Here is a 14875-nt window from a genome sequence, read left to right on the forward strand (position 1 = left end):
ATCTAGTGTATGATTCTTTATTTCAATCACTTGGATTGTTGATAAAGTGCTTGTAAAGTTTATTCTTTTTGCTGATGGATTTTAAAATACCCTTAGTGAGCCAAGGTTTCAGATCTGCTGCACCACATTAAATGATCTTTTCAGGGGTATGGTGTGATCAGTAGAGTCAGTTATTTCATCAATTGATACATTAAAAGCCGATGTAGTATCTGGATATCTGGAATCCAATGTTTGGCTTGCAGGTTTTTGTGTAGTTGTAAGGTTTTTTCATTCAAACTTGATCTTTTAAGATGCAAGTCAATATTTTTAGCAAGATCAATTAAGAATACAATAGGAAAGTGATCTGTAATGTCTGAGAATATTACTCCTGAGTTGTTGAAAGCATTGTGAACATTTGTAATGATGTTGTCAGTAATTGACTTTGTACTGTTTTCTCCCAGTGTCCTCCTAGTGAGCGTATACTGAGTTTCCACAGTCAGCTAAACTACTCTTCATGCCATTTCTCCAAGGAACAGGCAATAGTTGTTTTAGGCAGATTTAATATGAATTAGTGTGAAACTGAAAAAAGGCACACAAAAAAAGTAAAATCTTATCAACACACTACTATTAAGAAAGCTGTTAAACACAATGCCAAACACAATAAAGCAAATAACCAGGTAGATACATTAGGTAAGTATCCTTTGAACAATTTCAATGAACACACCATGTGTGGTTACATGTTACCATAATTTTTGGCTTAAAAATAGTCAAAAGTATTAACAGAGTTATAATGAATATGAAACTCATTATATTAAACAAACAAAAGGATGGCTAAAGGTTATCCTTTCCGCTTTCTCTTTGCTGCAAAGAGACTTCCTGTCTGTCTCTCTTCTTATATGCTACATAAGAAACACAATTACTAAAGAATATGTTTTACCAGAAATGGCCACTAGGAAGTCAAACTCTTCTAACAAACTGTTCCAATACACTCTCTGTCTGGCATCTTTTAAAATGCCACATAAACACAATTCACATATCCTGAACTTCTGGGGATAGAAGCAGAATGACCTCTGAGATGGATCTTGCAAAAATCTTCAAGGTCTGGTGCTGCATCACCTTGACTTCCACTTTGCGTACTACTCTGTCTTTGCTTAGAATAGTCTTCACAATGATCCCCATGGGCTACTTATTTCTTTTTTCTCGATTGTCCTTCATGTCTCCTTCTTTCAGGTCCTGCCTCCTTTGCTGCCTTTTTTGCCGATTCTGAACAGGTCTGTTTTAGAAAACTTTTTTAGTTGCACCCAGGTGCATCCCTGCTTGAGAAGATAATCCTCCATACTAGTGTTGCTGGGATTAGGAGGCTCGAACTTCCGTTTCTTGGTTGGTTCTGCAATCTGACCTCAGCTACTTAGCAGGACCTCTGATAGCAAAGAATCGGCGGAGTGAGTTGATGAACCTGGAGGAGTTCATGGTCTCTATAACCTCTATATGAATAGCCCTGGTGGACATGCAACTAAATAAGACTGCCCATCTCTTGCTCCTAGCTTGACCACCTCTGTTTCAATGTGTAGTGACCTCCTATGAACCCAAGACATCCAGCCCAACATAAGAGAAAGGGGGATCTGTCTGGAGATGTTCAGCAGGTAAATCTTCCATTTGTTGCTGCTCCAATTTTCCCCACAGCTTTCTATAGGTCACACATTTGTGAATGATGCTACTTACGTATCTTTTAGCTACTACTATCCATAGGCCTCCTGCTCGGATTGCCCCCTCTGTCAAGTGTCTCCCTTGACGTTGCACTGCTTCATGGTGATGCCGAACAAGTAAAACAGCAGCATGATGCCTGGGATGAGCAAAGGAATTAGCCTAGCCCCTGTGCATTTTTGCCCGTGTAAGATCCCCCCCTACTCAAAGCAAGCCATTGTCATCAATGAAGGGGTGAAGTTGGCAAAGCGGACAGTTAGGAGGAAGTTTTTGTTTTGGATGCACTTGATTCCTCTTGCTGTACACATCTAATCATCGTGTGCTCTGCCCTTATCATCTCTATATCTGACAGGCACTCCTTACAAGTGTGCCAACCAACACAACTGCTGTCAGCTATGGACTTGGCAAAACTCTGAGCAATGTGAAGAAGCCACCCTATAGCTTTGGTGAGGGAATTCCATTAAGAAAAGCATTTAAATCGTGCAGGTCCCAGCTTCTTCCCTGCCCTTTTGGTAATAAGTGTTGTTACCTTAGAGCGGATCTCACTGTCTAAGTTTGGATCAACAAGTACAAACGAGGCCTCATCTTCAGATAGTGATATCGCGGGCTGGAGGAGGAATGCTGGACCAGACAACCAGTTGGTGCTTTGAAGATGGCTTGCTGGCACAGATCGAGACCTATGTTCAGCTGGGTTGTGCTCCATCTGAAGCTTAGCTTAGACCAAGGCTGCAGTCAATGGGAAACTGATCTACTGACAGATGCAAATCCTTTACATTCTTGGCCCAGTCTTCTGTAGGAAAAGCATTCACTACGTCCACCTTTTTATAGACAATCTCATGTATGCTCAAGTTAGAAAGGGCTTCCATGCATCATCCATATAGAAGTCCCTCTCTATGAAGCGTCGTGCATCACTGCTGTACTCTTTTTCTCCTTCACTAGCTGCCTTCCTCAAACCAAAGATTGCCACAGTGGGAGAGGGACTATTACCAAAGACATGAACCCTCATACAGTAGTCAGCAGCATCCTTGGTGACATTGTTGTCTTGGTACAAGAGAAAGTGCAGGACATCTCTACTGTCTTCCTGTACGACAAATGAGTAAAACATATACTCAATGTCAGCTGTGATTGCAACTTGTTCCTTTTTGGACCACAGGAGTACTCCTAAGAGGCTGTTCAGGTGTGGCCCAGAAAGTAAGACATCATTGCATGAGACTCCATCAAACTGAGCACTTGAGTCAAACACCACTCAAATTTGCCCAGGCTTACGTGGGTGGTACACGCCAAACAAGAGAAGATACCATACTTTTTTGCCCTTGTCAATTAATAGTGCAAGCTCTGCGTGCTTTTTATCGCACATCTACTGCATTGTAAAGGCCATTAAACTGCCGGCATACTTTATGGACTCGCAGCAGGTCCTGTCCAAGGAGCAGAGGGATCTCTGCATTTGGGTCCAGGGGTGGTTATCGACTATTTAGATGCTGAGGGTAATGAGCAGCTTCAAGTGTTGGTATTTCAACTCGGTTTTTGGGGATTTCATTACATTCAATAAGTGTGGGAAAAGGGATACATGTACATCCATCCATAGACTCTATGGTGTAGCTACATGCTTCCAGCTGTTTCTACTACTCCAACACAGGTCTTCAGAGTGTATGGAGCTGTTATTTTTTGGATATTGAAAATGTTGAAGAACTCTGTCGTCTCCAGAGACAGATTACTTTGGTTATCTAAGACTGCATACATTTTTTTTTATCTCCTGATGCTGGCCGTTGGGGTAGACTTCAACTAGACAAAACTTAGAGCAAGATTTTCCAGGAAAGCCAGGTCCCTGCACATCTGTGCAGGTAGATTTGACATTGGGATCTGGGAAGACTTCCTGGTCCCCGCCGTGCACTTTAGGAGGAGAGAGCCTTGGAAGTCTACAGAGGTGGACCAGGGTGAAGGGCAGCCAAATTCTTATCACTCTCACACTTTGTACATTTAATGATCACATCACAGTTCTTAGCCTGTTTTATAGTGGTGGCGCAACAACAAAAACAGATGGAATTAATCTTGAGAAACTTCTTTCTGTCCTCTAGCAGCATAGTCCTAAAGCCTCTGCACTTTTGCAATGGATGTGGCTTATGGTGTATAGGACAGTTCTTGCTTGGGTATTTACCTGCTTTGTTATTATCTGTGGTTGCTTGGGCCAACACATCTGTCTTGTGCACATATAGTGTTCTTGAGAGTTCTTGTGTAAGCCTGCTAATTGATTTTCTTTTTGGGGGTTGGATGTGTGCATAGCAGCTGTATTGAAACAAGGGTCTTCTTCGCCTTAGCTGCTCTTCGCACAAATTCTGAGAAGAATGAGAAGGGTGGGAATGCTACCCTATACTCTTCCTTATATTTCGACCCAACTGACATCCACTTCCCCTGGAGATGGAAGGGTAGCTTCTCATTGATGGGGCCTACTCCTCTGGCCGTGTCAAGATAGCTCAGACCAGGCAAGTATCCATCCAGCTTTGCAGCCTCCAACTCTTATAACACATCACGCAGCTCATGTAGTTTATGGTGGTCTTTGCCAGACAGCTCAGGAAAATTCTCTATTTTAGAGAACAAGGCTCTTTCAATTGCCTCTGGTGAGTGGTAACATTCTTCAAGCCTCGACCAGATCAAGGCCAGCCCAGCAGGGGGGTGATTAATATTCACAGCTTTTAGTGTTCAGGTGTGTTCTGAAGATTCTGGGCCCAGCCTCCTAATTAGTAAGATCATCTCTTCTTTAAGACTAAGACCCAGGTTAGAGACAGTGGTTAGGAAGGTAGACTTCCAGCAGAGGTAATTTTCCGGCGTCAAACTTATTCAGCTCTCCAGTCACAAGCTGGCTCTTTGCTAGGAACCTTGCAAGTTCTGTTGTAGTATTGTTTACCTCTGGTGGCGAGTTGAACCTCGTGGTTCAGAGTGTTGAGTGTGCTGTTATATTTTTTCTCTGTCGAACATTTTTGTTCCTTCACCAGTAGAGTGTGTATGTGGCTCAGTGTCACTCGTGAGAAAGTATGGCTTGAACTCAGATAGACTGACCTTTGGTTGTTTTTCTGGAGAGGTGACATCCTGACCTGCAGTGAAAGTGTCTCCACCTATCTCTGTATATTTCTTACAATTCTTACTTGAATGGTGTTGCACATAATCTATGGCTTTCTGTGTTGAAGTCTGTTGTAAAAGCAGGAACTCATCTAAGGACCTCTCTGGAGTTTTAAGTTGTGCAGCAGCAGACTCTAGGGCTTTCGGTTTTGTCAGTGCGGTGTCAGCTGCCTTCTCATGCTGGAGAACATCCAATGTTGCGTCCAGTCTAATTCTCCTAGCATTTGGATTTGCTTCTATTTGAGCTTTCTCAAGCTTAATTTCCATCTCTTTCTGAGCATAGGCTGCCCTGGCTCTAGCAGCTTTAATAAGGTATTTTATCTATCTATTTTAATCTATCTTCTAAATTTTGTTTTGTCCAGTATTTTTTGTTTATGACCAGATACCAGCAAGCCTTATGGCATTACTTCTTGCTGCTCATGAAGCTGTAGTTTTGTGTGTTTTGCACTGAGTACATAATTTACATACTCTGAACAGTTGTTTTCTGATGTATTACACATGAGGAAGTAGTTTATGTCTTGTTATGCAGTTTGTTAACAGCAAGTACAACATAGTTTTACTTGCAGTCTTTTTTAACACAGTATGCATTGTTTAAAATTATTTTAATACAACAATGGTGTCTAAGCTGGCAAGACTGATTAGCAATGCAGTCTTGTATCTGCACTGGAACTGATCCCTCACTCTACTAGAGGAGTGGAGGCATAAAGAACTCTGTACGTCCATTTCTGTAGGCATTAAAATGGGAGTGACTGGTTCTTGCAGACTGGAGAATTGTGTGAATTCTGTGTGAAGTTTTGTGTTGCGTGAAGCATCTGTCTGACAGAACAATGACTGTGTGTCTGTGTGTGTGCGTAGAAATGCTTTTTGTGTTCTGTTGGATGTTGTAGGGCTGCTAATACATAGAGCCTGATGGATATACAAGTATGGCTGGCATGCTTAAGGTAGTATAGAAACAGCTTTGTTATTTATTTATAAATGAAAATATGTATTTATTTATTCATTTAAGGAAAAGGCCGTTCTGCTCAGTACATGTCTTTAATACAATCCTTTAAAGAACAAATCAAACACATCATTATCAAAAGCAAATTTGCAACATATAAGTTATGTTTAGATTAGGGTTAGTTTATTAAAATGATTTAAAAAATAGATGATCAAAAATTGTGTATCTTTCAGACTCTTCTAATAAGACACATTTTGTAAAATAGTATTGCTGTTTATATTGTGTTTTGATTTTTAATCACAATTTCTTATGCCATTTATTGGGTCAATATAAATATATTTACATGCCCAAAAAATCCTACCCTTAAACCTAAAAATACATCTTCTTAAGCTGTACTTGTTTGTTGTCTAATTTGTGTTTTTCATTCATCTGACAATGTGGTGCATTTGCACTGACACTTTTACACGAAAGTTCCTAATAGATTAATTCATTAATTTGATTGTGTGTTTGAGTTCTGTAAAAACAATGAGAAATTGATTTCTCTGTTTTGCTGAACGGATCAAAGCAGCAGTGTGCTTGTTGAATGCATATTCTCAGCTGGCACTGGATGTCAATGTAACGTCAGAAAAACGTGAGACTCCAACAACTAATGTCTGGCAGACATCAAATTTTAATTGATGATTGAAGATAAAAGTAGGGACTTCTATGGGGCTTTGGGGTTATCACAATGACTACTAACCATGTCTCTGGTTCAAATGGATGTTGAGTAGAGATTATTTTGTCAAACTGTTCACGAGATCAACAATGAATGCTCAAGATGCAGTCTGGTGTGGTGGCCTAGTGGTTAAGAAACGTAATAGATACTGTGATATACTTTGTTTACAGCTCTAATAACTGCTTTCAATAGTTAGGTTCAGATTTTTTAAAGCAAATAACCAAGTCCAGTTGCTTTCGATTTAAAATTCCTTTGAGACGCTATATAAATAAAAATTGACTTGACTACAGACTGGACCTACAGCCACAGCACATTTGTGTGTTTTTGACACTGGCGGTTACATACACCACTAAATCTGCAGCTGAACTCCTTGGTGGTGCCAGCCATCCTCCAGTATTAATTCAGTCTGCCAAGTCAGTCAAGCACTTAACTGTTGCAGTGGGATCCAGTGGGGGTTGAGTAGGGATGTTATGCCACATCCCTCCTCAACCCCCACTGGATCCCATTGTCCTCCAGCATATGCTGTGTGTGTGTGTGTTGTCTCCTCTAATTGGCCCATTGTTGTAGCTTGCTTCCCACCATCTGTCCCAGTGTATCTAGAACCAGGTGCAGGACCCTGCTGCCCGTGCTACTACTGTAATTATTTGTGTGTGTGTGTATGTGTGTCTGTGTGTGTGTTTGCAGCATTGAGAGTGTTTGTCTTGAATTCAGCCACTTACCAAGTGACACAGCGTGTGTGTGTGCGCGTATGTGAGAGAGTAAGAGAGAGAGAGCCCCACAGTCATTTCTTCAGGTGATCAAGTGTAGTAACAAAAGGAGTCATGGTCTGTAGCATCTTGCAGTGCTTCAACTAATACTTATTTAAACAGTTAGTTGATCAGATGGATTTTATATTATCTAAGTCACACACATGAATCATACAAAATGTCAAACTGCTTTCAGCTGCTCCAGTATCAGGATCCACTGCATTTCTTTGTTTTATATCATTAGAGACAGATTACCTCTGGGTTTTGAACTGTTTGAATTGTCAATAACAATTTAAAGACATCATCTTGGGCTCTGAGAAACTATGATGGCCATTTTTTAATAGTATCTTCCATTTTAAACATTTTTTAAGAACAATAATTATGAAACAATTAATCTGTAGAATCAGAGCATATCCAAACTGTTACCCTTGCTTACAATGTTTAGACAAAGCTTTTGTCACTAAGGAGTATGGGTATGAACAAGTAAGAAAATATTATTCAGAAGCGCACAAATAATGTGGTATATTGTCTATCTCTCAATCAATACACAACATATATATATATATATATATATATATATATATATATATATATATATATATATATATATAATCTCCCTCTCAACACCCCTGGGGTGGTGTGTGTGTCTCCCTCAAGCTCAGGTCCTCTGCCAGAGGCCTGGGAGTTTGAGGGTTCTACACAGTATCTCAGCTGCTCAGACTGAGCTCTTCTGGACAGAGACCTCAGATGTTGTACCTGGAATCTGCAGTAGCCACTCTCCCAGTTTTGGGGTCACAGCCCCAAGTGCTCCGCTTACCACTGGTACCACTGTTGCCTTTACTCTCTGCATCTTTTCTAGCTCCTCTTTCAGCCCTTGGTATTTTTGGAGCTTCTCATGTTCCTTCTTGGTGTTGCTGTCGCTTGGGATTGCTACATCTATCACCACTGCCTTCTTCTTCGACCAACACAATGTCTGGTTGGTTAGCCATCACCAGTTTGTCAGTCTGGATCTGGAAGTCACATAGGATCTTAGATCAGCCGTTCTCAACCACCTTAGGAGGTGTCTTCCCTTCTGACGTTTGGAAACTCAGCACAGATGTTCCTGTACACTATGCGAGCCACTTGGTTATGGCATTCCATGTATGCTGTTCCTGCCTGTATCTTACACCCTGCTGTTATGTGCTGAACTGCCTCAGGGGCATCTATGCACTGCCAGCACCTGGGGTTCTGTCTGGTGTGGTATACCCCAGCGTCAATTGATCTCATACTAAGGGCCTGTTCTTGTGCTGCCATGATTGGTGCTTCTGTGCTATCTTTTGGTCCAGCCTTTTCCAGCCACTGGTTGGATTACTTGATATCAGCCACTTGTTTTATCTGTGACATATACCGTGCAGGGGCTTGCCCCTCCATGATGGTTTGTCGCCCTCATCCTCATCGGGTTTCTGCTGCCTAAGGTATTCACTTATGTTGTGCACAGGTAGGGGCAATTTGGTTATTGGCGTATAATATTAATGATTATCAGTGATAATCACCAATACATATATATAGATGTTTACTACAAGTAGTAACCTCGGGGCACCACCCTGTCACCAGGAACCAATGACCAAATTGACGGCTCAAAATGCAGTCTCAGAAGGTTGGTTGAAGGGTAAATTTGAGCACTGACTGTCCTGAATCCAGCTGTTATCACAAATATAGTCATAATAATTATTAAAAACTTGATATTAAACCGATTATAATTCAACTATAACTAAAACAAACATTGGTTACTAACTAGATAATTACAGGCAAAACACATATGTAACAATCGTGTGTGTGCGCGTGTGTGTGAGGGAGAGAGAGAGAGAGAGAGAGAGAGAGAGAGGGGGAGAGCTAGAGCCAAGTTGGCGGCTGGCCGTGGAGTGTGAATGGCGTGAATAACGAGAACAAAGGGAGGGGCCTTGAGCCTTACGTGTTATGACGTGATCACCCCCTAGGGCAGCCTGAATGTGAGTGAGATGGAGATGAGGTGCGTGATTGGGAGAAAAGAGGGAGAATAGAGGTGAAGAGAGGAAAGAGTCCACAAGAGATCGTCACAGTTAATAATCACCACAGTGTCACTACACAATAACGGAGCCAGCAAACCGGAGTTCATCTAGTCGGATATTGGTTCTTTAACTAGTGATATTTGGCTTATTAAGCTGATCACAGTGAACGATCTGAAACAACAAGATATGCAGCACTTGTAAGTCAGATCACAAATACAACACAATACACTAACTGTGTCTCTGCCCAGACATCAGCCTCTTACTTTGAGTTGCTCTGATCCTTCAGAGTTAGAAAAAGAAAGTCCGCTTTGATTATCTACAGCTCGGTCCTTGGCTGGGTGCTTGGCAGTTCGTGTATTGCTCTCCTGGCGATGATGATGTGATGAGTTCCTCGGCAGCTTGTTTTGTCTTTAACAAAGTCGCCGTGCTCGTCCTCACATAACTTATTATGTGCATAGCTGACTGCACAGTGATCTACGTCAGATCCGAAAGATGAAAAAACGAAAAGGAAAACAAACAACAGCAGTCTATGCGCTCGGTCCTCAAGTTGAAGACCGTGACCTAGGCTTTAAGAAGTTGTGGAAAAAGGTAAAATGTTTGAAGATAGCTCCCTTTCAGCAGCCGAGTCGTGGAGAGAGCTTGGAGTAGCTCTCTACTGTAACTGGCACACGGGAAAAAGCCATGGCGGAGGGTTGAGGTGCTGCTTTTATCACCTGAGTGACGTCGCCGAGGATCCCTGCTGAGAGTGCCTGGCCTTGGCCAATGCCGATGCTGAGTTTACATTCTAACTGTGATTTGCACCTAGGTGTGAATCATGGGGGGGTCGTGGCGCCATTGTTCAAACGGTCGAACAACTCTGGCTTAGGCTTTTGGAGGGACATGTAGGTCTCTGCATTGTTCTTTTCAGGATACATGGCTTGAGACAGGCTTTTGGAGGGGCATGTAGGCGTCTCCATTGTTCTTTTTAGAACCCATGGCTTGAGATCCCAACACTTAGCAATTCATCTTTGGAGGCCATCTTCCTGATGTACTTCCAGATCTTTGTTGTTTCATCCTGGATAGTGATCCTGACAGTCACTAGTCCTCAGCCTCTCTCATTTCACTTAGTGTACAGTCTCAGGTTGCTAAACTTGGGGTGAAACTGTCCATACATTAAGAGCTTCCTTGTCTTGATGTCATTGGCCTCTGTCTCCTCCTTTGGGCAGCTCATTATACCAGTGGGATATCTGATGACTGGCATATGTATTGATGGCTCAGACCTTGCTCTTCCCATTCAACCAACTTTTCAGGACCTGCCTTGCGGCCTCCTCATGGTTTCCATTTGCCTGTGGGATCCCAAGGTATTTGTAGCTGTCCTAAACATCTGCAATGTTGCCTTCTGGTAGTTCAGCCCCCTTGGTTCTGACCATCTTCCCTCTCTTTGATACCATTCTACCCCACATATCTTGTCCAAGTGACATTCTGATGTCGTCGCTGTAGATCCTGGTGATGTGAATCAGTGAGTCAATGTCCTGCTCATTCCTGGCATACAGCTTGATGTCATCCATGTAGAGGAGGTGAATGATCATTGCCCCACTTTGGAACAAGTATCTGTAGCCACTATTTGTGATGATCTGGCTGAGTGTGCAGTGAGCAGTATATGCCACACTTGATGGTAACTTCTGCAGTTGGCTTTGCGTTGGCCTCTAAAGTTGTTTTCCACAGCCCCTTGAGTTCTTGATGAAGGCTCTTAGCATCCTGTTGATGTTGCACATTTCCAAGCATTCCAGTAGCCGTGTGTGCACTTAGTCATAGGCTTTCTTGTAGTCAATCCAGGCGGTGCACAGGTTGGTCTGCCTGGTCTTGCAGTCTTGAGTGACTGCTCTATCAACCAGTAGCCTGTGCTTGGCCGCCCTGGTATTACTACCAGTTCCATTCTGGGCCCTGATCATGTATTGAGCCCTGTGTCCACTCATCTTAGCCACTATGATACCTGACGGGAGCTTCCATGTTGTGCAGAGGCAGGTTATTGGCTGGTAGTTGGATGGAATTGCTCCCTTCTGAGGATCCTTCATAAGCAGGTCCCCGGGTTAACCATTTGGGGTGGGTCCCATCATCAGCAGCTGTTTCATTTGTGCCACTAGGCGTTCATTGATTGCAGTTAGTTTCTATAGCCAGTAGGTGTGGCTCATGTCGGGGCCCGTGCTGTTCAGCTCTTGATGCCTGATACTCTTTCTTGGATGTCTGCCATTGTGATGGTTACCTGACGTTGTTTTGGCAAATTGGTGTGGTCTGCTCTTAGATCCACTAGCCACTGAGCAATGGTGTTGATCTGGCTGAGGAGGTTCAGGCCTATGCAGAACAGCAGCAGGGGTAGTCCATCATAATTGACTCCCATATGTTCTTCCAGTTCTGTTCAGTCTCACAGATCCCTGGGTACATATGTTTTCGTGTTATTACCCTGCCACTGAGAGCACACTTTGGATGGTTCGGTGGAGAACATCCTGTTTATTCCCCTAGCTTCTTCTTCTCATGTGTATCTCTTCAGGCAGGTAGCCAGAGTCTTGGTTCGGCAGTATCCAGTGTGTCAGGTATAGACAGTTTGTTGTACTTCGATAGTCCTTTCTTCATCACACCTTTCTGTAACTCTGAGAGCTGACTAACTTCTCTGTGTTGCCTTGATCTTGGCCTCCAGCCTCCTCCTCCATGGGGGATAATGTTCTTTGTGGCTTATGGTGTTCATCTTGTAGCCAAGCATCTCAAGGATCAGCGTTGCTGTGGTGTATTTTAGCTTGTTGGTCTCAGTTATGGTCTTAGTAGGGATAGTATGTAGTGCTGCATTCACATCTTCTAGCAGATTTTCAGAATGTACTTTGTCACTTATCCTTGGTAATGGGATATGCCATGGGAGTGTCAGGTGTTCATGATCTTCAATCTCAGGTCAGCCTCTCTTGTGTTAACGGAATCTGACCTGTCATCCTGGCTCCCCATTGCTGTAGCATGTTTGTTGTACCACATCAATATATAGGTGTGATAGCAGTTGCCATTTGCGGAATACTGAGCTATAAGTTGTGTTTTTATCAGCATAGATTTTGGGTTTCAAAGCATCCATATATTCTGTAATTTCTGGATATAGCCCCTCTCACTGGGGTTGCTAATATAGTAGCATTCCAACAGTTCTTCTTCTCTGCTCTAGACCCTGCCTAAGGGTCCACAGTGGATATTCCCTGTCTGTCTGTCTGTCTGTCTGTCTATCTATCTATCTATCTATCTGTCTATCTACAGTTATGAATACTTACATTTGTGGGACATAAACAAATAAAGATACAGATAACAGCTTTGCATTACATCCTTCACGGGGAAAATGAAGATCTCTGTCTCAAGTGGTTAGTAGACAATCTGAGCAGAATTACATGCACGGATGTTGTATGTTTTCTTATACTGTACTATCACTGACCATCACATGTCTGTCCCTCTCCTCCTTTCTGTGTCCCAGGTTATTAGCAGTGATCCATACTGGGTTCCCACCACCGAGGAAGAATACCTTCACTTTGGTGAGAAAGCAGACTCTGCCAACCAGGCCCTTAAATACATGAATGCTGTCCGACGCCGCAAAGGCCTCTATGTGGAGGAGAAGATAGTAGAGCATGCAGAGAAGCAGAGAACACTCAGCAAGAACAAATAGAGAAGAAAACCTCCAGTAGCAGCTCCTCCTGTCAGGCTGTGAGATACTGCTGTCATCATTGACTGTGGCATTCATGATTTTTCCAAATAGAGCAGTCACTCTGTTGTTAAAGATATCTCCATAACAGCATCAGTGGTACAATAAAACAGCAAACTGCAGTTAGTCTTGCTGTCCATTCAACAGTCAATAACTTCAGTGACTACAATGACTTACGACACATTTTCTCGTGCAACAGAATAAATTCCACAAAACATATATTTGGGATCATTGATTGATTGAGGTGACTGATACACCTCAATGATTGAAAGTGAAAATAAAATAGGCATCACCTATGTATCACATTTTTTTGAATGAATCAAATTGTTTTTGTTTGTTTTAAATGCAAATGTATGTTCATGCACGAAGATAGCATGTAAATACTCACCAATCAAACGGCCCATTTCATTGGTGATAAATTATACAAACTAATGTTCTGCAATTTAGATAATGACAATATTTTTCATTGCTTTACAGAATTACTGTTGGAAGGCATGATATAATATGTTGTAGAACCTATCTCCTGTTAGACCATCGGGCTCCAGAGAGGGGATCTTCTTCATTAATTGGGATATTGATGGAGGCAGACATGAGTGTGTGTATGTGGTCTGCAAAAGAACACACATCAAAAGCACAAGTCAAATCAAACAAACAGCCATTTCTTACAGAAATCTAAATAAATAAAATATACATAATTTACATTAGACCTACAGTAAATTCCAGTGGGTATGGCTACACTAGATTGCACTAATAAATCAAGAAATCTCAGTCTGTTTTTGTATTTTAAATTTTATTCTCAATCTTTCTTTTTTCAAAACAGTGGCCAAAGCTATTGGTCTTATTTAGTATGAATATGATTGATATATATAGATATATTCATTTTCAAACTTGTGACTTTAGAAAAACAATCTTTATTTTCAGAAGGTTTTCAGTTTAAAGAGCTACGATATATGAATTTAATATGCCTGATATTCCCCTGATAATCAAATGCATTGATAATAATAGAAAATGAGAAGCTCATGTAGATTTCAAACCATGCAAATACCCAAATAAATGTATTTTGGCCTGATACTGTAGCAGCAGAATATGTGTTGACAAGTTTGGGGAGGTAACTGGTTTTCATAGCAACTGTGTGCTTCCCTATTGCTCTACTTTGGCACTAATGCAATCAAACACCACATCACTATCTGATGTGTTCATGTGTCTTACCCTCAAAAAGTCTGCAAATAACTGTATCCTGTTGTCGGGTCCATGCTGTTGAGCTGCCAGTTAATAGCCCCCACCTTGCATGTCCACTGACTGACTGCTAATGGCTGCAGAGCTCCTCCTATGAGACTTCTGTGAATTCAACGGGCGGGACAGGCATGTCTTGTATCACAGAGTCAGTTAGTCATACATAACTGAAGAGTTCCTTTTTTCCCTAAAAATCTAGAAGATTTATTTTAGTAAAGTGGCTCAAATTAATTCCAGAGCTTGTGTCCCCCCACCCCTCACCTCCTGCTTTTTGAATTCCATTACGCAGACCCTGAAGCTTTCTAATTTGGAAAATTCGAATATATGCACCTGTGTTACAGACAAAGCTACGGTTTGTAATGCTTTTATCATTTTGGGAGGCTTGGCCTCCATTGGCCTCTAGCCTATGTGGGCAACTCTGAATATCTGACACAATCAAGACAAAGTGTTTTTTTGAGGATGTAGTTTTCATAAAAGCATCAACAGTATGACATTTGGCATACTACAGTCTCATGAGTTATGTAAATAAAGCATTAAACAAATATAAGGATATACTGAGAAGCAGAACTCTTGGCAATGAAAACCTATTCCCTGTTTCCATGTTTCCTTATTTACACACATTTGTGGAGTCAACAATTGAATGGTAACTAACAGAAGTACATTAAAAATGCACATAATAAATTTCTGGCAGCACTCTGGTACATGTGAAATGACTCT

The 14875-nt window shown here is 41.8% G+C and overlaps 1 protein-coding gene across 2 annotated transcripts in view; it reads left to right on the top strand.

Annotated features, from left to right (window-relative positions):
* The window catches only part of efl1 (elongation factor like GTPase 1), a 160082-nt gene extending 145226 nt beyond the window's left edge, over positions 1–14856 (top strand). For both annotated transcript variants that reach the window (XM_071472985.1, XM_071472986.1), the window contains one exon: positions 12701–14856. In XM_071472985.1, coding sequence (XP_071329086.1) covers positions 12701–12889 — 189 coding nt within the window. In that variant the 3' untranslated portion in view covers positions 12890–14856. The remainder of the gene's footprint in view (positions 1–12700) is intronic.
* The last annotated feature ends 19 nt before the right edge of the window (positions 14857–14875 follow it).

Source organism: Trachinotus anak, unplaced genomic scaffold, assembly GCF_046630095.1.
Source record: "Trachinotus anak isolate AG129_WGS33_773 ecotype Australia unplaced genomic scaffold, CSIRO_AGI_Tana_v1 ptg000042l, whole genome shotgun sequence".
NCBI classification, from domain to species: domain Eukaryota; kingdom Metazoa; phylum Chordata; class Actinopteri; order Carangiformes; family Carangidae; genus Trachinotus; species Trachinotus anak.